This window comes from Protopterus annectens, chromosome 16.part0 (assembly GCF_019279795.1).
Source record: "Protopterus annectens isolate FY-2018-M chromosome 16.part0, PAN1.0, whole genome shotgun sequence".
Taxonomy (NCBI): Eukaryota; Metazoa; Chordata; order Ceratodontiformes; family Protopteridae; genus Protopterus; species Protopterus annectens.
This window is the reverse complement of record NC_056750.1, coordinates 774,996,324-775,019,093: the sequence shown is the minus strand read 5'-3', so window position 1 is coordinate 775,019,093 and position 22,770 is coordinate 774,996,324. Positions and strand designations below refer to the sequence as shown.

The 22,770-nt window shown below is 42.6% G+C and overlaps 2 protein-coding genes across 2 annotated transcripts in view; one reads left to right on the top strand and one right to left on the bottom strand.

The window, feature by feature from the left end:
* Positions 1–4,597, bottom strand: part of SSNA1 (SS nuclear autoantigen 1) — a 373,938-nt gene extending 369,341 nt beyond the window's left edge. The window contains exon 1 of the mRNA XM_044058340.1: positions 4,486–4,597. Within this exon, the coding sequence (XP_043914275.1) occupies positions 4,486–4,537 (52 nt within the window). The 5' untranslated portion in view covers positions 4,538–4,597. The remainder of the gene's footprint in view (positions 1–4,485) is intronic.
* A 427-nt stretch (positions 4,598–5,024) lies between these two features.
* ANAPC2 (anaphase promoting complex subunit 2) overlaps positions 5,025–22,770 on the top strand; it is a 1,102,972-nt gene continuing 1,085,226 nt past the window's right edge. The window contains 1 exon segment of the mRNA XM_044058339.1: positions 5,025–5,137. Within this exon segment, the coding sequence (XP_043914274.1) occupies positions 5,063–5,137 (75 nt within the window). The 5' untranslated portion in view covers positions 5,025–5,062.

The following is a 22,770-nucleotide window of genomic DNA, read 5'->3' as shown; positions in this document are numbered from 1 at the left end:
AAGTGTGTCAGGCGAGGCTCCCTGGGATTTCCGGAACCACATTTTACCACTCTTCTGACTCTTGGGGTATGGTCTGGAAGGAGTGGAAAAACGGATTCCTACGGCAGAGAGAGTCTTATTTATTTTATTTTACATTTGTTGACCGGGCTGGTCTAGCTGGATACATTTCCATTTTCAGTAGGGGCCCGGGAAGAAAAGCTCCAAACAGTAAAAACATGAAATACAAACAATGAAGGAATAATTGTTACATAGTACATAAACATAGTAGAAAATAAAGTATGGCTTTTTTTTTTTTTTGACAACCAGTATGGATCATTGTGATCACCAGTTCAGTTCCTCATAAGAGAAATAATGAGGAAAAAAAAAACAGTATGGTATAGACAAATATGAGCACAGGCAATGAAGGGTTGGTCTGGTTTACAGCATGGGCATAACCAGTGTATTTTAAAGTGTGTTTTGAGGTTTTGTTTAAAGAGAGGCAAAGAAGAGAGTGATGTTAGTTCTATGGGAAGTTGGTTCCAGTCTTTTCCCACAGTGTTAGAAAACGGAGTTTCCAGCCAAATTGTTAGTTTTGGTTATGCTAGCTAGAAGCTTGTTAGAGGAGCGTAGTATGTCTAGGTTTTTATAGGGGATTATGAGAGTGGATAGTATAAGAGTTCTATTAAGTTGATAAAATATCTTGTGGGCTATGGTTAGTTGGGAGATTTTTAGAAGGTTTTGAATTTCTAGCCAGCCCAGCTGCATGAGGTTTAGGCAGTGGTGGGTACGAAAAGGATTACCTCTGGCAAATCTGGCGATGTTGTTATAGGCATGCTCTAGTTTGACAAGGTTATTCTTTTTGAGGTTAGTGTATATGGGAGAGGCATAAAGAAAAGTAGAAATTAAATGGGAGTGTGCAATTTGGGTTTTAGCTGTTGGAGTTAAGAAGGATTTGATTCGATATAAGGAACCAATTTTCTTGTTGATAGTTTTAATGGTGTTATTTATGTGATTATCAAATGTGAGGTTGTTATCAATAGTAACTCCTAACAACTTGGTTGTGCAGTCAGGGTGTATGATAGTATCATTATTGGAAGTGATAGAGAAATCTATTGGGGTGGACTTATTGGTTGGTGTAAAAAGGAGCTTGGTTTTCTTAGCATTAAGAAGGAGACGTTTAGTGAACCAAGTTTCAACTGAATTGAATACTTTCTGTGTCAGGGAATGTAGTGCAGATGGTGAGCTTGCTGAACAGATTAATGTTGAATCATCTGCATATTGAATGCAGGTGGCATTTAGGATTGTTACATGCAGGTCGTTAATAAAAAGAGAGAAGAGAAGTGGACCTAGAATAGAGCCCTGAGGGACTCCCAGGGTGACAGGTAGAAGAGATGATATATTATCTGCCCAAAGAACTGCTTGTTGTCTATTGGTTAGGTAGGACCTGAACCATTTAATTGCTATAGAGTCAAGGGCGAAGGATTCAAGAATGTTGATAAGAAGGGCATGGTTAACCATGTCGAAAGCTTTGGTCTTGCCCTCTTGCTCACACCTAGTCAAGGTGTCTTTCACCTGTGGTCCAAAAAGAAAGGAACCATCAAAGGGGGTGTTGGTGAATGACGCTCTAAAAGGTTCCGCATCCATGCGCGTCTCCTAAGGGCCACTCCTGTACCTGTGGCTCTACTCGCACCATCGGCTGCATAGGAAATGAGCCTCATGGAGGAGTTGACTACAGAAGTAAGGGTCGCCAGCTGGGAAGCAACTTTAGATTGAGCCCCTTCAGCTGATGGATCTTGAAGGGCATCTCCAAGCTCTTTAAGGAGATCCCTCTGAAGCCGGGTAAAATGGCATAAGTAATTCAGTGACCTCATAGAAAAGGTCGCTGAAGCAAACATTTGCTTTCCGTATCTATCCATAGTCCTACACTCCTTATTAGGAGGATGGACAGATGAAGAATTTTCCGCTAACTCTTTTTGTGGCTGCTGCTACCACCATGGCATCCACAGAACACCTTTGATAAGGAACTGCTTATCAAGGGGTGCAGTGATAAACTTGCCTGGTCTCCTCGGGGTTGGTTCTACTGTATCCAGGGCTGACCAAGCCTTTCGAGCCACTACTGACATGAGTGGATCGAAAGGCGGAGAAACCCAGGAGGTGGAAGGTCGGGAACCGAACGCATCCAGGAATACAGACTCATCCTCGGTAGGGGCTAGGAGATTCCAGTTCCCCCTCTGCTTAAGCATTTCTAGGATGTCCGAGAGGGAAACATCTTCAGAGGGGGATCTCAGGGACCATTCCAATTCATCTAAGTCTCTATCAGAGGTGACAGACTCAGGGGAGTCAATGTGCTTCCTCCGAGGGAGCTCCCCTGAATGATCAGGGGAAGCCTTGGAAGAAGAGGAAGCACCCAATGGAGTGCCCTGGAGCGCTGATTCCAAGCTTAGGGTCTGGAGTAGCAGCAGAAGTTGGCGCAGGCACTACAGGGGACGGAACCGGTGGGGTCTATCGTGGAGCTGACTCAGAGGCCAGCACACTCATGACATCAAAGGCGTCCCTGCAACGATGCAGAGAAAGCTCAGATTCTGAGGAAATCAGAATCCTTTGCTGCTCCGAGAGAGACGGCTCCGAGGCCGATGTAGGAGCAGAGCTCACCTGCACCGAAGCTCCGAGAGGGGAACGGGGTCGGACAAGGGTCCGATGCCACTCGCCCCCTCGGAGCCATCGAGGGAGCCCCGGCACCCAGATCCCTCGGACGGCACCATCAAGGGAATCTGAACCGACGACGGAACCTTAGGAGAAATAGTTATCAGAGCCGACGGTTCCACGACTCAAACCCCAACGAACTCCGGCTCCGAGCTCAAGGGAGTCGGAGGAGGAACATCGATAGAAGTGGACGGAGCAGACACCTGTTGAGGAGGGCTGGACAAAATCTTGGCAAGTGCCTGCGACTTCAGCAACCTACTGACCACTCTCTCCACGTTGTGATCCGAGAGCCTAAAGGACCGAGAGGAGTGGGAAGATCTGTGACTGCGCTCACTCTGAAGCAGGGGAGACCGAGGAGCCGAATGTATGGATACCAGAGAAGGGGACCTTAGCATTTTGTGGCTATGCGACGGCTCCCAAGAGTCTGATGGAGCCGACGGAGAGATAGTTTCATCGGTTCCGGACGGAACTGAAGTAGCAGATAAAGTTTGAACCCATGACGGCTCCGAGCTTGGAGCCGACGATTTGGTCGGTTTTGGGGATTTCACAGTCTGAGTCTTGGCTGGTGAATCCTGGGGCTTTAAAAGACCCCTAAGAATAAGTTTATTCTTATTCTCCTGCAGAACTCTTGGACTAAATGCATGGCATATAGAACTAGAGTCCTGCAGGTGCACTGCACCTAAGCAATAGACGCAAGAAGTGTGCCCATCTGTCAGAGAATTTTTCTGACAGCATGAGTCACACTTCTTGAATCCAGACACCTTGGATTCTTTAGACATCCTGTATCCAACAAAATACCTCAAGAGATACTACACTGATCTTTGCCAAAAGGCCTATAAGCGAAAACAAAATACCACAACACCAACATCAACAAAAAGAAAAACACACAGTATACTACAGCTAAAGCTTTTTATTTTTTTTTTTAAAGTAGGAAGCCTCTAAGTTAAACGACTACCTAAAAGAATGGGGGGGGGGGGGCTCTCTAAATTAAACAAGTTCTAAAGGGGGAGGAAAGGAACTACTACAACACACTAAACTAATGACAACAGTATAAGACTAAAAGTTAACTATAACTCTTAAGAAAAAAAATATTTTGTGAAGAAAAAAGTTCTATAATAAACTAATACACGCCTGAGCCAGTAAAATGACACCTCGCAGCTGAAGCGGCAAATGAGATCTGGGTAGCTAGCGCTAGGCATCATGGGATAAGGGGTAGCCTCAAGCCAGTAAACAGGTCTCGAGCTATAGAAGATGGCTGATTCGGAGCCGATCGAGCCGAGGATCTGCTCCAATCCCAACCAGCAAGAACAAAGGCGAGATAGACAACTTAACATCTAATATTTTAAAAGTGTCCCTGATTTTTTTTTTCTGGATTTGTCCCTGATTGGATAACACCATCCAAGGCAAATATTTAATATCCACCCACTCCATCATAATTATCATCATTTGTTTCCATACGAGAGGCGAATATATTGCTTCCACATTGCTCTTTAAAATTTAGATGAATCATTTTTAAGTTACAACGCATTGCCGCGTGTGACTTCGCGGTTCTTTAGCTCCGATCTAACCTTACGCAGCGCAAGAATTTTGCTACCTGTCACAAACTACGTAAAGCATTCTACAAAAACTTCTGTACAAAGCAAGGCAGAACTGCTTAAGACATCATTACTAATCAGTCGAAACAGTCAAATCTGCCAAATTTGACAGAAGCTCTAAAAGTTTTAGCTTTTAATAAATAAGAGGCACTTATTGTTACTCGTCGCTTGCCTCATTACAATTATCTATTCAATATTCCTTGCTTACATTTAACGAGTTCGTTGTTATAATTCTGTAAAGCAGCCCCCTGCTGGGTCATTATTTCCAAAATAACCGGCTGTTAACGGACGCTCAAACAGACTCCAACTCCGTCATTACCAAACGACTAGCAGATACCATAGTAACGATTTTCGTATACGTTCAGCGACTACGGCGATACGTCATCAGCACGCCCCTAACGTGTTAATCAAACATTACCCAAAGTGAAATGTTATGGTCTGGTATTCTGATTATTAAAAAAAATGTGTTTCTGGACACTGTTTTGTGAGGTATGTAAGTAGTTGTACAGCAGCAGTTACTATAATTTACAGCAAAACAAGGACGAGGGGTATTCTGAATTAAGTGGGAATACCATTTCCAAAGCATATTGCTATTGAATGAGCAGTGAAAAAAGTTTTAATGAACCACAAGTTATGCTGAGAAAAACGGAGTGTAATTCTAATGTATGAATAACTAGAGTGCAATTAGTAAGGCAGAACTGGAAAAGCTCCTACAGAATGGGACTTTGTGAAGGGCAGTTGTGAGGCTTTTCTTCTCTTACATTGTGCTATCTGAACGAAGAATAATGTCAACGTCCGAGTTGTCTGCCGCCTGGAACGCGTTGAGCAGTAGGCTGGTGCCACTGTCTGCTTTGGGGGTGGTATGTAAAGTTTAATTTTGCATATTTTTTGCGTATTATACCTGTTTGTTTCATTTGGTAGATAGTAAGTTGTTTCTTTAAATGTAGTAAAGCAGTGTTTTTATAAGGGGAAAAAATATATACATACACCCACTTTTAAATTTTTTGTTCATGTATTTTAAGTGTATGTGATTAATGCTGGTGTTGCTACTGGTTACATTATTCAGTGTTTGTGAAAGATTCTCATGTTGTCCAATAGAACAAGGATCTCCAACTCAAATCACACGCGAGCCAAATACAACTCTTTCCCACTAGCAAAGGGTTGCACACCCCCGTTTGTGTGAGCGTAGGTAGTGAGTAAATTTGCACTCTTGGTGGTGGTGTGGGAAATAGTAACAGTATAAGATTTTAAACATGTAGTCTCCTTCTGTCTTTGAGCATGTTTTGCTATTTACAGTTTGTTTGTTCATACGTAGGTACTAGGCTTTTGGCCTTAGGGCCTATATAAGCTTAGTCAAAAAGGTACCCTGGCTTTTGCCACCCAAGGAAATTATTTTCCTGTGATCCTGTTGAGCAGAGCCACAGAGGTGATTCCCGGGGTGAATGTCCTATTTCCCATCCAATCATCAAGATTTTTCTTGAGTGCTAATGAGCTTTGTTTGATATAGATAGGTAGTTTGTTCCAGAGTATAGGAAGTCTCTGGGACAGGAATCTATCTCTCCAGCATGTTCTGTTTATTGTGGTGACCAGGTTTAGGTCCCTAACGCGTGAAGCTCGGAGGAATTGGGATTTCTTTAAGTGGACCATGTCCAAAAGTTCTGGGTTTGACATAGCTTTGTATGTTAGGCAGAGATTGCCTCCGAGTAGGCGATATGTGACTGAGTAAAGCTGGAGATTTTGAGACAGCGTAGGACATCTGTTAGAGGCTGGTAATCCTATTTGTGAGGTATTTCTGCGGTCTTTCCAGTTGTTGTAGATGTCTTGTAAGGTACATACCAAAAGGGGCGTTGTACTCTATAATGGGTCTAACGAGTGACGAGTAGAGGAAAACAATGATCTTTTTTTCTTTTTTCCTGGCTGAGAAACCTTTTGTGATGAGGTGTGCCATGTAGAAGGATTTCTTGACTCCTGTGGCGATGTGATTATCAAAGGAGAGACTACTGTCCACCTGTGTCCCAAGGTCTCTTATCACACTTTCGGTGTTAAGTAGACTATCCCATATGTGGTAGCTCATGGGTACAGAGTTTTTACCAAAGGGACTGACAATGCACTTTTTGGCTTTGCGCTTGAGGCCATGGCTTTGACACCAGGCATCTGTCTCAGTGAGGTCCTTTTGTAGGATGTCCACATTGTTAGGAGTTTCAATTATGGCTCCTAGTTTGCAGTCAACTGTGAACTTCGTTAGCCAAAGACCTTCTGTGTTAGCCTGTACTTCAAAAAAGTAGATACCAAACAGTAGATACCAAACAGGAGAGGACCCAGGACTGAACCCTATGGTACTCCACTTGTCATTGGTCCGAAGTCAGATTTGGAGTCTGCTACTTTGACAATGTGGGTTCTGTCAATGAGCCAGTTGGCAACCCATCTTGTAACATAGGGATTTATGTGAGTTTATCTATAATTCCAGAATGGGGGAATGGTGTTAAAAGCCTTGGCGAGATCTAGATAGGCTGTGTGAACCACTCTACCCTCGTCTGCGGCTTTTGTGACTGCTTCAAAGAAGTCTTTCAGGTTTAGGAGGCGTGATCTTCCTTTTACAAACGTGTACTGGGTGGGGTCCAGAGTTTGGAGATTACCATTTTCTTGGTTTATAAGTTCCATGATGGTACGTTCCATGGCCTTGCAGACCAGGCTCGTTAGGCTAATGCGGCTGTTGTTCCCGGGGTCCGTGGTGGGAGAGTGTGGCTTTTACCTGTGCAGAAGTGATTACAGGAACTTTGCATTCTTCCGGTATGGAGCTGGCCCCTTTAGGGGGTGAGAGGGGGGTAAAGTTAGCACTGAACCTATCTGCCAGGATGTTGGCAATATTAGTTGGTTCTGTATATTTAGTGACATTGTGCTGTAATTCAGAGCAGATCTGAGTGTTGCCATTGAGATTCTTGACATAGCTATAGAATACTTTGTGGTTGTCTTTAGAATCTGTGGCAATTTTGTTTTCATAACTAGCTTTGGAGGATTTTCTGAGGGATCTCTGCTTCTTACTGAGGCTGACCAGGGAGTTCCTCCAATCATGGGATTTTACTCTGTTTTTGCAACGGTTTCTTTCTTTTGTTGTAAAGTTTGTTTATGGCAGGGGACCACCAGATTGGCTTCCTTTTTTTTTTTGGAGGATAGCATCTTGGTTCTGTTAGGGATAGCATGATCCCTGCACTCGTGTAAGTGCTTATAAAGTGCATTTGTGTAGTATTCAGCAGTCATACCTCTATTGTCCATCTGCATGGGTGTTGTGAAATTTGTCACTTGTGTCTTAAGCATGAAGTTAGCTTTGGAGACCTTTTTTTATGGTGGTTTCCCTAATGGGGGTGGGGGGCAGGATGTGGATGTCTAGGGTGATTAAACTTGTGGTCAGATCTGACCAATGAGAAATTGACTTCTGGTGTGGAACACCGGTCACCCATGTTGTTAATGACCAGGTAGAAGATATTGCTACTCCTGGTGGGGATGTGGATAAGTTGATCCAAGGCATTGGAATTTATGAATTCCAGAAAACGTTGAGTAAAAGAGTTGGTACATGAGTAGTTTTCCCAGTTAATGGTGGGGTAGTTGAAATTGCCCATTATTAGGGTTTTGGGTTGTACCCTAATATTTTACAGTGCCTCAAGAAATGAGGAGTGGGAATCCTGGGGTATGGTGGGGTATCTGTAGCAAGTTACAGTTTGGATTGCAGTCCTGCCCAGAGTTAGTTGCATTTCAATAATCTCGGATGCATTATGCTGAGCAACTAGCCTGGAGGGGTGGGTACCCTTAATGAATATGGACACACCTCCGCCTTTAGTGTTTCAGTCCAGGTTAGGTGGCCGAAAGGTGTGGTATGAATTGTAGCCTGACAATGCAGGGGTGCTCTTTGGAGCCTTGAACCAGGTCTCTGTCACTGCACAGATGTCTATGTTCTCCATTTTAAGGAGTGCCTCGAGTGAGAGAATTTTGAGGTTTAGACTTATAGCATTGAGTAGCATTACCCTCAGATTTTGCTTGCTTGTACCTGTTATGGTGGTGAATTTGTCATTTGATCCTTGCCTAAAAAGACACTATTGGGGTGGCAAGAGCGTTAGCCAGTATCCGGAGTTCCAAGGGCGACAGGTGCATGCCATCTCTGTCAAAGCATCGTGGTCTGTCGATCATGTCATCCCAGACAGATACTGGATCTGCTTAGAATGACACCAGAAGCTTAGCTAATTGTTGAAATCAGTCATGTTGTACTTGTACTGTGGTATCATTCTGGGTGACGGCAGGATGCTACTCAGGGCTAGGATCATACCTGCCTGGGCTACAATATCGGAGAGCTCCTCTGTCTCTCTTCATGTAGTCCAGGGAGGTATGTCTCAGATCATTCACACCAACATGGACAATGACAGAGTCATGTTTGTACTTGCTGTGGAGTGACCTGAGTGCATGCGTTATGTGGCGAATCCTGGCACCTGACAGTACCTTTCTTCCTTGTTTAGCCTGGCGAGTGGAACATCAGTGTGCCTGGCTATAGTCACCTATGACTAGTGCGTTGGTTACTTTATGCCTTATGGGCTGTGGTTGACTGGCACACTGAGTTTGTGGGCTTTGTGTTATTTGGGTTGTGTTGGGGGTGGAGGTTGCTTGTGTTTCTGCTTTGGAGGTCTCTGTTGCTTGAGCAGATTTTTATTGAGAGCCTCCGTGGATGTTGGTGTGTGTGTTGTGTTGCTATGTGTGTGTTTTGGTGGTGTAGGTTTTGAGGGACTGTGATGAGTGTGGTGTGGTGCAAGTGTTTACCTTCTCCTCTTGACTGTCTAGTCCGTTCTTGGGTGAAGAGCTTTGCTTCCAGTTTGGCTATATAAGTGCATCTGTCACAGGTTGTAGTGTTGGGTGGTAGGAGGAGAGGGTTGTCTATGTACATGAGGCAACTGCTGCATTGCCCCAAGATGCCCAGCGTCACCAGGTAGACAGGAGAAAACACTGGGAGCTGACCCATAGACATGCCTGGATAGGTGATTATTTAAGTACTAAAAACTATTTTCCTGTAAACAATTGAGGAAAGTTGAGTGCTGTAGTAATTTGTAGCATATTTAGTGCTTACAATGAGTTCTGAACAAGTGCTGAGCTCAAAGAAACAGATTTGAGTGCTAAAAGTAAAAAAACTGACTATTTCTAAGGGAAAATTTGAAGAGCAGACTTTGTTGCCGGGAATAGTTTAACCCTAGCTAAGTGGTGATGCATAAAGTGTATTTTTTTTAATATAACAGTAGCAAATGAGCAAACCGATTTAAACAAATTAACCGTTAAAAACTAAGCCCAGTTCCAGCAGTCTTCGATCAGGCAAGTTCTAACTGCGCAGTCCTGCCACTAGAGTGCAGGGGAACCTTCTCAAAAAAAGATGGTCTGGATTAGTGCTCAAGTTATACAAACAAAGCTGTATTTAGCAGGTCTGAATTTAGTCTCTGTTACAGCAAATAAGGCATACCAATTTCAGAAAGAAACAGTTCAAATAAGCAGGCACAATAAGCCTTTAACCAGAAACTCCCAGCTCAGAGGGGCAGAATCTACCCTCTCCTCTGCCAAAAGTACAGACCACACTTTCTTAATATAAAATAACTGGCCCGAAGCCCAAATGCATAATCCAGAACCAATACAGGTTTGGAATACGGACACTAAGCCTGAAATCAGCAACTCCAAACTTAGAAGGATGTAAGCTACCTGTCCTGCCACAACAGTGCAGTCCACAAACGTTTTTAATGTAAAACAACTGGTCTGAAGCTCAAGTGCTTCAACCAAACGCTTAGAATAACAGTTGCAGTTTAATCAGGCTACTACCAAGCAGTAATAAATGCAGCAGAATAAATGCAATAAAGTAGGAAGAAAAATACAGTAAAAGCAGATAAGTGCAATTTTTTATACAATAGAAAACGAGCAAACTGATTTTAAACAAATTAACCAGTAAAAAAGCTCAAAACTGAGCCCTGTTCCAGCAGTCTTCAATCAGACAAGTTCTAACTGCACACTCCTGCTCCTAGGGTGCAGGGGAACTTTCTCCAAAAAAGATGGCCTGGATTAGTGCTAAAGTTATACAAACAAAGCTGGATTTAGCAGGTCTGAATTTAGTCTCTGTTACAGCAAACAAGGCATACCAATTTCAGAAAGAAACAGTTCAAATAATCAGGCACAATAATCCTTTAACCAGAAATTCCCAGCTCAAAAGGGCAGAATCTAGCCTGTCATCCCACAAGAGTGCAGACCACAAACCTTCTTAATGTAGAATAACTGTCCTGAAGCCCAAGTGCTTAAACCAGAACTAATAACCTTTTAGAATAACGGGCACTGAGCCTTTAGTCAGCAGTTTCCAGCTTAGAAGGATGTAAGCTACCTGTTCTGCCACAACAGTGCAGACCACAAACCTTCTAAATGTAAAACAACTGGTCTGAAGCCCAAGTGCTTAAACCAAAAGGCTTAGAATAACAGTTGCAATTTATTCAGGCTATTACCAAGCAGTAATAAATGCAACAGAATAAATACAATTGAGTACTTTTAAGAAGAGGCAAAAGCAAAATAAAGTGTAATTTGTTTTAGTTAAGTGCAAGGAGAGGAAGAAGGAGCAGAAGAAAAATTCAAGGTTAAGAACCTAAGTGGGTTGTCCTTCTCAAATGTTCTCTCTGTATTAAGCAGAGTGAACACCAGACTGGGAGTGGTGTCCCAGATCAAATTTGTAGGGGGGGGGGGGCAACTGCAAAGCTCCAACTATAACAACACTATAAGAATAAGGTAGGAGGGAGGGGAAAACAGTTTCAGAACAGATGACAAATGCAAAACAATGCCAGAAAATATATAAAATTCAGTCAGGCAAAATTAAGACAATGCAGAACTCTGAAAGTTTAAAATGCCAAGAAATATACTTATCAGTCAGCCATATATTTCCAGGTTGTTTGAGAATCGCACTTCAGCCAGAACACCAGGAGTTTCCAACCGTGTGTTACAAAATAAAACGTCAGCTTTACTGTTCTGTGTTTATACCAGTATTTTAAACATGTACCCATTCAGTGTACATACTTTTACTTTGTACATGTTTTACTTTGTACTTGATACCTTTTTGTGCTTGCTTTTTGTTTTGATTAGCACATATATGTATATGTTTGTATATCCTAGAAAATATGCAGATAAACCATGTTTGTACAAATTTTTTTCAAACAGCTATAGTGTCAGTGAGGCAACAAGTAGCACACTCACCTTTGGTGCAGAAGATTATAGGGTCTGTTCCCAAACCAGGTAGACTGATTGCTGACATTACAGTGCTGCACTTTTGAGTGTGCTAGCCTTTGGAACAGACATTAAACAGAGGCCCCATTTGCTTCAGTTGGTGGTAGCTCACTTGGATGTAAAATAAATCCTATGGCATCTATCAAAAAAAGTAGGGGAAGCTCCCTGATGCTGTGGCAAAATTTTCCATAGTAATTTAAATACCACCTTGGCTCTCCCCTGAAAAGAGGTTATTAGCCTGGTGGAACACACCCAGTCAACCGAAGGAAAAAAATAAAAAAGATACATTATAATAAACATGCTGTAGATTGTTGAAAATGTGCAAACTGACAGAACAAAGTAGATGCCCAAGTTGTATGCAGCATGCTGTCAAAGATTGGCCTTCCCATTGGTCTGCCTCAAAAAAAACTAATTGTAGCTTTTGCTTCCATCAGAACTTGGGATATAAAAGGCATGTATGGCACCAAACTTTAGGAATTTTTTGCCACTGATGTCTACACTGTAATTCAGCACTTCGGAGGCTTACCATCAGTTTGCTTTCTAGGCTAGACAGTTAAGTTCCTCTTTGAGGTTCTTATTGCATTATTTTGTTTCTTGTCATGTTACTGCAGTTAACAATGTTAGTTATTTTCTTTGGAGCCTGTACAGTTTATTCATGGGGTTACATTTTTGGCTGTTCTTACAGTACACTAGGTTTTCAGCTGCATTTTCCTTTTATTTAGCTCTCCCCAAGAGCTGGTTATATTTCTGCCATTTTTGTTATGAATTTGTTTTTCCACTATTGATCAAATCTCCTCCTCCTTTCCCTCATTTTATGGGCTTTCTTCTTTGGCTTTACTTCTATGGATATGGACTTTATTAGGTCATTCCATCTCCCTCTGGTCCTCAGGAAAAGACATGTTTATAAGGAAGTTTTGGTTGTTGGTCCAGATTCTGTGCCTCCATTATTGCTGAATGACTCTGCTGTGCCAATAAATTGCTCCTTGAATCATTCATATTCTCATCTGTCCCCCTGTTGTTGCTTCTAGGAAAGCCACTAAGGTGTTGGGAGTCAGGCATGTCATATGTGGCTGTTCAGTCAGTTATCTTTGTTGGGACAAGGAGAGCCACTCTTGTTGGCACCAAGAAAGGGCTGGAAGGCATTCCTGTATTACACTCTGCTGAGGAACGTTGTTCCCGTAGTTGAGACTGTTCATCTGACTATACGTTATCAGAATGGTCTCATAGGAAACAAACACAATACTAGCCACAACTATTCCCCTTTTCTAGTGATGTTTGGTTGTATTTTAATAAAGGATTATTTTTGGCCTTTCAGTCTTTTGGGACAGGCTTGTCCCTTCCTGTTAAATGAAGGAATTTGGCTACTTCAGATAATTATTTTTCTACCAGATTAGACTTTACACTGGAATTCAGTCTCCCCAACTTTGTCTCCTCTCCAGGAAGAGTCTGACCTTGGAGGGAAACCAGTCGTCAGATTTTCCTGTTGTGGTCTTTCTAGATAATTTCACAAAAATGAAGGACTTTTTTTTTCACTGGGAAAAGCTGATGTTTCAGGCTCACAGATGAAGTGTTATACAGCAGGAAATCCTTCCTCAGCCAACTCCTGCTCTGCCTGTTTTACTTGTTCTAAAATATATACATTTTTGTCTGCTTGTATATCCCCTAACACACACACACTTCTTTTTCTAGGAAACATGATATATTGTATAGGGTGCCTCAGTTTTCCAGACATTTGTTTAATAATTTGTATAGGTTGGGTAGGAGGATTTGTGCTTTTTCCACCCTAGCTTTCAAAATGGTGAAATGTCACTTGTATCGCTAGTGTTTTCCTGGTTTAATTTCAAGATATGCAGAAGTTAGTCCCTTAACTTCCTGCCTCAGAGACCAAAGTATCTCTGTCTAAAGTATTTTGTACTGTTCGGATCAATGGCGCTCAAAGTTGATACAGGTTCCAAGTGTGATGTTACATCAACAGAAACATTTGCTGAAGTGTGTCATTGTGAAAGGCTTTATTTGGCAAGATGTGCGAAGCTTATTTCTTATGGAGGTGAACAAATTCAACCCAAAGGCTCAGTAGTTCTTACTCTGAAAGAAACTACAACTTATTTTATATGGCCAAGAGGCACATCAATCAATTTTAGGGCTCCAAGACAGTTAGAAAATGACACTGCTTTCATTTTAATAAAGTCATCCACCAAGTTAGTGTATAAAAGACCACTACTCTAATTTTGCCCAGTACATTTTTTCTGTCTGTGCTGATCTTTTCGAAGACAAACTAGGCAAACTTCCAGTTGTGTACTCCATGAAGTTAGACCCAGAGGTCAGTCCAGTTATCAGGCCAGCATATAAAGGTCCAATAGCCATGTAGAAAAGAGTTAAAGCTGAATTAGATAAAATGGTGCGACAAGGTGTGATTTGTCCAGTCGCAACGCCAACTGACTGGGTATCTTCCATTGTGGTAGCTCATAACAAAAGCTCAGTTGACATTAGAATATGTATTGATCCACAAGATTTGAACAAAGTATTAAAAAGACCTCCTCCTCCAATGCACACAGTCGAAGTTGTAGCCTTAATGTCAAATGCCACTGTTTTTTTCTGTCTTGGATGCAGAGTGTTCATTTTGGCAAATTTTGCTTGATAACAAATCCTTGTTGCTAACTGCTTTCAGTACTCTGGCAAGTACAGATTTTTGAGAATGCCATTTGGGATAAATTCTGCAAGTAAAGTCTTTCAATGAGCAATGGAGCAATTTTTTTCTGGGTATCCTTGTGCTATTAAAGTAGACATACTGGTAGGAGGTTGTGATGCGGTGGTGGTACTGCGGTAGCGTTGTCGCCTCCCAGTTGGACGTTGCCAGTTCGATTCTCAGAGCGTCTTCTGTGTGGCGACATGTGTGAATGGGCGTTCCTTCGTTGAAGGTTGTGCGTTAGGCCCTGCACGCCAGCACGTAAAAATCTACTGTCAATCATTAGCAGACCGGAGTTCTGCTGTGGCGACCCCTAACCGGGAAAAGCCGAAAGACACAACAACAACTGGTAGGAGGTTGTGATGATGCAGAACATGACAGAAACCTCTGAAAAGTTCTGGAAATGACATGTCAAGTAAATATGAAGCTCAGTTCACACAAATGCAAATTCAGGCTGCCAGAAGTTACTTACGTTCGTCATTTATTTACTAGTACAGGCTTATGACCAGACCCTTCAAAGCAAACAGCCATTCTTGACATGCCAGCATCAGACAATGCTCAAGCCTGCAACTTTTTTTGGTATGTCCAACTATTTAGGCAAGTTCATTCCAGACTTGAGCCAGCTATATCAGCACCACTCCGAGAGCTGACAAAGCTGTATCATGGCCTTGCTTAGAGCAACACCAAAGAGTATTTGAAGTCCTGAAACAGATAATTGCTAGTCCACCAACTCTCAGATGCTATGGTGTTCAAAAGTCAGTTACACTTTCCTGTGATGCTTCGAAATTTGGTCTTGGTGCAGTCATTCTACAAGAGGATCAACCTGTTGCTTCTGCATCGAAAACTTTTACTCCAATTGAGATGCAGTATGGTCAGATCGAGCAAGCTTTTGGCAATTGTATTTGCATGTTCGAAGTTCCGTTATTATGTTTGAGAGACATATCCAGATCGAAACAGACCACCAACCTTTAGTTACTATCTTGCGAAAGCCTATGCATTTAGCTCCAGCCTAACTGCAGTGTATGATGCTGAGATTGCAGAAGTAGTCAACATTATTTGGTTTTAGACTCATAGCCTAATACCTACCTATGAACCATGGGCCTACATAAGCCTAGCCAGCAAGATTCCTTGGCTTACGCCACCCAAGAAAGTTATTTTCCTGTGCCACTGTTGAGCAGACACACACAAGTGATCCCTGGGGTGTATTTCATATTTCCCATCCACTCAAGATTTTTCTTGAAGAGTGCTAATGAAGAACTTTGCTTGACATAGATGGGTAGCCTGTTCCAGAGTATGGGAAGTCTGGGACAGGAATCTTTCCCTCCAGCGCATCCTGTTTTATTGTGGTGACAAGGTTTAGGTCCCTAGAACGTGTAGCTCAGAGGGACTGGGATTTCTTTAGGTGTAGCATGTCCAACAGCTCTGGGTATGACATAGCTTTATATGTTAGGCAGACATTACCTCGGAGGAGGCAGTATGCTACGGAGTAAAGCTGGAGTTTTTTGAGGTGGTCATAATAGGGCATTTGTTTGAGGCCAGTAATCCTCTTTGTGAGGTACTTCTGTGGCCTTTCCTGCTGCTTCAGATGTCTTGTGAGGTACATTCCAAAAGGGGTGTTGTACTCTATAATGTGTCAAGTAGAGGGGAACAATTACCTTTTTTTTTTTTTTTTTTTTTTTTTCATGAGAACCCTTTTATGATGAGGTGTGCAATGTAGAAGGACTTCCTGACTACTGTGGCTATTAAAGGAGAGACTACTGTCCACCTGGGTCCCAAGGTCTCTATCAAGCATTCGGTGTTATAGATTGCTGCCTGTGTGGTAATTCATGGGTACAGAGTTTTTACCAAAGGGGATGACACTGCACTTTTTGGCATTGAGCTTGAGGCCATGGCTCTGACACCAAGCACCTGTCTCAGCAAGGCCCTTCTGTAGGATGTCCGCATCATTTGGGGACTTGACTGTGGCTCCTAGTTTGCAGTCATCTGTGAACTTCGTTAGCCAGAGGCCTTCTGTGTTAGCCTGTACTTCAGAGAAGTAGATACCAAACAGGAGCGGTCCCAGGACGGAGCCCTGTGGTACTTCACTTGTCACTGCTTTGAGGTCAGATTTGGAGTCTGCAACTTTTACAGTGTGGGTTCTGTCAGTAAGTCAGTTGGCAACCCATTTTGTGACGTAGGGATTTATACCTAGTTTAGTGAGTGTAGCTATAATTCCAGAATGGAGGATGCTGTCGAAAGCCTTGGCAAGGTCAAGATAGGCTGTGTGAACCACCTTATCCTCATGTACGGCTTTGGTGACTGCCTCAAAGAAGTCGATCAGGTTCAGGAGGCATGATCTGCCTTTCACGAACCCGAACTGGGTGGGATCCGGAGTTTGGAGGTTACCAATGTCTTTGTTTATGAGTTCCATGATGATACGTTCCGTGGCCTTGCAGACCAGGCTCGTCAGGCTAATAGGTCGATAGTTCCCAGGATCAGTGGTGGCTCCCCCTTTGTGGAGTGGGATAACTGTTGCTGTGTGCCATTCAGTGGGCACAAAGCATGATGCGAGGCTATTATTGAACATGGTGCTTAAGTGGGGAGCCAGTTCATCCTGAAGTTCGTGTAAAACGCAGCCTGGGATGTTGTCTGGTCCCATGGATGCTCTGTTTTTGGCTTTAGAGTGTGTAGTTTTTACCTGCATAGTTGTGATTACAGGGACTCTGCATTCTTCCTGCATAGATATAGGCCCTTTACGGGTTGAGAGGGGGATAAGCTTATCCCCATCTGCCAGGATGTTGGCAATATCAGTTGGTTCTGTAATTTTCTTGCCTTTGTGTTGTAACTCAGAGCAGATCTGGGTGTTGCCATCAAGATTCTTGATATGGCTATAGAATGCTTTGTGGTTGTCCTTGGAATTAGTGGCTATTTTGTTTTCATAGCTAGCTTTGGAGTATCTTATAAGGGATCTCAGCTTCTTACTGAGGCTGACCGGGGAGCTCCTCCACTCCTGGGATTTTACTCTGTTTTGCAACAGTTTCTTCCTTCTGTTGTACAGTTTATGGCAGGGGACCACCAGATTGGCTTCCTTTTTTTGGAGGATAGCGTCTTGGTTCTGTTTGGGATAGCATGATCCATGCACTTGTGTAAGTGCATTTGTGTAGGATTCAGCAGTTGTAACTGTATTTTCCATCTGCATGGGTGTCATGAAGTTCACTACTTCTGCCTTAAAAAGCATGAAGTTGGCTTTGGAGAATTTTTTTACTGTGGATTTCTTAATGGGGGTTGGGGGCGGGTTGTGGATATAAAGGGTGATTAGCTAGCTTATGGTCGGATCGGACCAACGAGGAATTGACTTCAGGTGTGGAACACCGGTCACTCATGTAGGTAATGACTAGATCTAGGATATTGTTGCCCCTGGTGGGGGTGTGGATAAGTTGATCCAGGGCATTGGAGTTTATGAATTCCAGAAAGCACTGAGCTAAGGAGCTGGTACACTAGTAGTTTTCCCAGTTAATGGTGGGGTAGTTGAAGTCACCCATTATTAGGGTGTTTGTTTGTTTTTACCTTAATATTTTCCAGTACATCCAAGAAAAGAGGAGTGGGAATCCTGGGGCATGGTGGGGGATCTGTAGCAAGCTACAATTTGGATTGCACTTTTGCCCAGAGTTAGTTGCACTTGGATAATCTCGGATGCATTATGCTGAGCAGCTAGCCTGGAGGTGTGGATATCCTTAATGAATATGGACACACCTCTGCCTTTGGTGTTTCGTTCCAGGTTACATGGCCGAAAAGTGTGGTATGAGTTGTAGCCTGGTAGTGCAGGGGTGCTCTCTGGAGCCTTGAACCAGGTCTCTGTCACTGCACAGATATCGAAGTTCTCCATTTTAAGGAGTGCCTCGAGTGAGTGCATTTTGAGATTTGGACTTCTAGCATTGAGTAGCATTACCCTCGGTTTTTTCTTGCCTGTTTCTGTTATGGTGGTGAATTTATTTGAACCTTGCCTAAAAAAGGCACTATAGGGGCAGCAAGAGCCTTGACCAGTATCTGGAATCCCAGGGGCGACGGGTGCAGGCCATCTCTGGCAAAGCATCGTGGTCTGTCGACCATGTCATCCCAAGCAGACAGATACTGGATCCCTTTAGAATGGCACCAGAAGCTTAGCCAATTGTTGAAGTCAATCATTTTGTCCTTGTACTGCGGTATCATTCTGGGCGATGGCAGAATGCTACTCAGGGCTAAGGTCATACCTGCCTGGGCTACAAGATCGGAGAGCTCTTCCATGTAGTCTAGGGAGGCACGTCTCAGGTCATTCACACCAACATGGACAATGACGGAGTCATATTTGTACTTGTGGCGTGACCTGACTGAGTGGGTTATGTGGCGGATCCTGGCACCCGACAGGCAGCTGACAGTAACCTTCTCCTTGTTTAGCCTGGTGAGTGGGACATCAGTGTGCCTGACTATAGAGTCGCCTATGACGTTGTTTTGCCTTATTGGCTGTGGTTGAATGGTACACTGAGTCTGTGGGCTATATGTCGTTTGGGTTGTGTTGGGGAATGGAGGTTGTTTGCATTTCTGCTTTGGAGGTCTCTGTTTCTTAGACAGATTATTATTGAGAGCCTTCGCAAATGTTTTTGTGTTACTATGTGTGGATTTTGGTGGTGTAGATTTAGTGAGACTGTGATGTGTGGTGTGGTGCAAATGTTTACCACCTTCTCGTGACTGTCAAGTTCAGTCTTGGTTGGAGAGAGCTTTACCTCCAGTTTGGCTAGATAAGTGCATCTCTCACAGGTTGTAGCGTTGGGTGGTAGGAAAGAGTTGTCTGTGTACATGAGGCAATTTCTACATTGCCTCAAGATGCCCAGATTCATTAGATATACGGGAGAGAGACTGGGAGCTGACCCTTGGACATGCCTGAATAAAAAACTATTTTCCTCTAGATAAGTGAGGAAAGTGAGTACAAGAGCTGTTTTTCTCTAAGCAAATGAGAAAATTAAGTACAAAAACTGTTTCCTCTAGGTAATGAGGAAGATTGAGTGCTCTAGTAATTAGTAGCTTATTTAGTGCTTACAAGTGCTGAACATGAATAAGCAAATCTAAGTGCTAAAACTAAGAATCTGTATCTGCACTAGACGAGTTACAGGACAGAAACAAGTGCAAATGCAGGCTTTCAAATCGGAAAGTTGAGAGAGATGTAAGATTGTCCAAACGGCCAATAACTACAATTTCCGAGTCAGAACCACTCATTATGTGGTAGACAGGTTACCTAGTGCTTATGACTCCCACTGATAAGCTAGAAGGCTTCCCTCCAACACAAAAAGGCTTGGGGGGCTCAGACGCTTACATACAGTCCTGGATACAACAAATCTGTATCTGGAACACTAGTTACAGGAAAGGTAGGAAACAGGCTTACAGTTTTCTGTAAAAAAAAAAAAAAAAAAAAAAGCTAGTTACAGGAAAGGTAGGAAACAGGCTTACAGTTTTCTGTTAAAAAAAAAAAAAAAAAAGTAGTAAAAACAATTCACATGCAATGCAAGCTAGCACACGAATTTGTAGCAATATTAGACCAAACACAATTTAAAAAAATCCAATTAAATTAAAAAGGACTAAAAGCAAAGTTAGAAAGAGTTTATTAGGTAGAATGTGGTAAATAGATGGGACTGGGGGAGTGTCCCAGATCAAATCTACAGTCGGGTGGGCAACTGCAAAAGCCACCAAATTTAAAGGGGCACTGGCTCATGCATTTCTGCCTCGGACCGAAGCTGAAACACTGTCACTCACTTAGGAAATCACCTCCCATTTTTGTGACATAACTCACGACGTATTCACAATCCCACCCATGATATTGAGTTACTTAAAAATGCCTGCAAACCTGTATTCCAGTCCTGTTTTGCTTCCCTGTGAAATAATACACTGAGTACTTTGGTTCCCCCTACTTCAAATGGTGCTCGCTAGTTTTTCTGCTTTGTTTTTTAGATAAGTATTATTTTAGGCAGTAAATTCAAAAAGTTTTAAAAGGTGTATTCTTTACTTGTAAATTGTGCATGTTTGTTGGTAGACAATTGCTCTAAGTTCCTAACTGCTGGCACACATCATATCTCTCAACTGTCCAATTTTTTGAAGAAAGTTCTGATTTTTTTTTTTGGCTCCTAGTAAGTCTTTTCCTGCTATAGCAGGGTATAACAATTGGCACACTTACCTGACAGCAGTAGCTGTGCAAATGGTGGTAGACTAACTGCTTAATGTATGTTTAGTATGATCTTGTGGTTTAACCCTTTTGTGTTGAGCTGTGTCGGTCATAATGGAAATAGTCCTGTTTCGATCGTTGTATATTTGTATCGATTGCCAATTCGTCCAACAGAAGATTAAATCTTCGTTTGTGAAACTGGTGTTAGGCTTGTAGTTAACATTAACGAGAGACCTGGAGATGCGTTAATTAACAGTAACAATGTACTTGTAGTCTAAGGTATCTTTTCACTTGCTTTTTAGCATTGTGAAATACTACTTTATGGTTCTAAATTCACTTAGGGGGTGGTATGACAAGTAATCGGATCGTGTACATTATCTGGGAATTGTGGTGCATAAGGGAAATAAGTTTGCTTTTATAATATCTCATTAACCCAGAGTACCTTCTCGTGGCGCCTGTGTACTTAAACCTGAGCGCACCATGAGAAGATACAAATTGTAAGCTGTTACCCTGAGTGCCCTCCACAAGCGAGAAGAGATCACATGGCTTAAAAAGTCTATGATTAACATTTTCTGGCTGTAGTTACTCTGTTTTTATTGTACATCAGTTATAGTAAAACAAAAAATGCTATGCAATGTCTCCTGCATTTGCTGCCTGTTCTGTTAACTCTCCAAGACTGGCATCGACATCTACAGATAATTTATTTATTGGGGACGCTTCATCACAAGCTTACACTTTATCAAGGCAGGCTGACACTTTGGACGCTGGCAAACTTCCTTCTTTCACAAGGGCTACAGGTATAACTCAGTCAATCACTTTGCAGCCCACAGACAGTTGCCTTTTTTACTGTTGCTGCCTCTCAGAAACCAGATGCTACTTTCACTTCTTGTGCAATGACAGAGCCATATCCCTTTAGTATTTTCCAGCCTTCATTGCCAGCTGTCATCTCTGAAGAAAACTGCCTGCAAAAAAATTGTTCCTGCTTGCAAAGCCATTAAAATGGCTCCATAATTTAATCTTGTGTTGTTCAGTTTCCAATGTTTTACTGCTGCTGCTGACTTTCAGAAGCCAGGAATCGCTTCTTCCTCTTGCCAAGTGACAGTCCCATCTGTTTTTCACCACTTCCTGCCCTCCTTGTCTGCTGGCATCATAAATGGTATTTGTATGCAGCAGATTGCTGCCAAGACTAGAGAAACCGATAACGGCTCAGAGCTTCAGACTTGCAATGTTTCTCCCGTTTCTCATGCAGATCATCTTAATATCAACTTATCAATTTCTTTATATTTTTTTCTCTTCTTATCAGATGGCTTTCATTTTTTTTTGTCCTGTTTTTTTTAGCTTCAGTGTCATAATGGTTGCCATCAATTTCATTCTCGGTCATGTTGCTGAAAGAGAAATCAGCAAGGCAAATTTACGTCCTTTTGCTTACAGGCTTTTGAGGGGAGATCTACGCCTTGCATATAGGGTGCTGTTAGACCCCACAGTTGATTTGGGGTAGTCCAGTTTGCAGTAGTCATTGTATGTATTTTTCGTTGACATATTCCAGTTAATAAAAATGCATTGGGGAAAATATTTGCTGAAGGGGTGGTCGATGGAAATCTTGCATTCTGGTGCTTGTGCATATTGGGGCAGACTGCTGAAGTTGGATGAGTTTAAATACTTGGGGTCAATAGTTCAGAGTAACGGTGAGTGTGGAAGAGAGGTGAAGAAGAGTACAGGCAGGATGGAGTGGGTGGAGAAGAGTGTCAGGAGTGATTTGTGACAGACGAGTACCAGTAAGAGTGAAAGGGAAGGTCTACAAGAGGGTAGTGAGACCAGCTATGTTATATGGGTTGGAGACAGTGGCATTGACAAAAAGGCAGGAGTTTGAGCTGGATGTGGCAGAATTAAAGATGTTAAGATTTGCACTGGGTGGACACGATTAGGAATAAGTATATTAGAGGGTCAGCCCAGGTTGGAAGGTTTGGAGACAAAGCCAGAGAGGCACGATTACGTTGGTTTGGACATGTGCTGAGGAGGGATGCTGAGTATATTGGGAAAAAGATGCTAAGGATGAAGCTACCAGGTAACAGGAAAAGAGGAAGGCCTAAGATAAGGTTTATGGATGTGGTGAGAGAGGACATGCAGGTGGTTGGTGTGACAGAGCAAGATGCAGAGGACAAGAAGAAATGGAAACGGGTGATCTGCTGTGGCGACCCCTAACGGGAACAGCCAAAAGAAGATGATGAAAAGATGGAAAAAGCACCATGTATGTTTGTTGTACACATGTACCCATCACAGTTTGTTTAGGATTAAAGTTATGAGAATTATGATATTTTTCATATTTTGGTGATAGCTTTGTCAGTGAGCATGTCAACCTG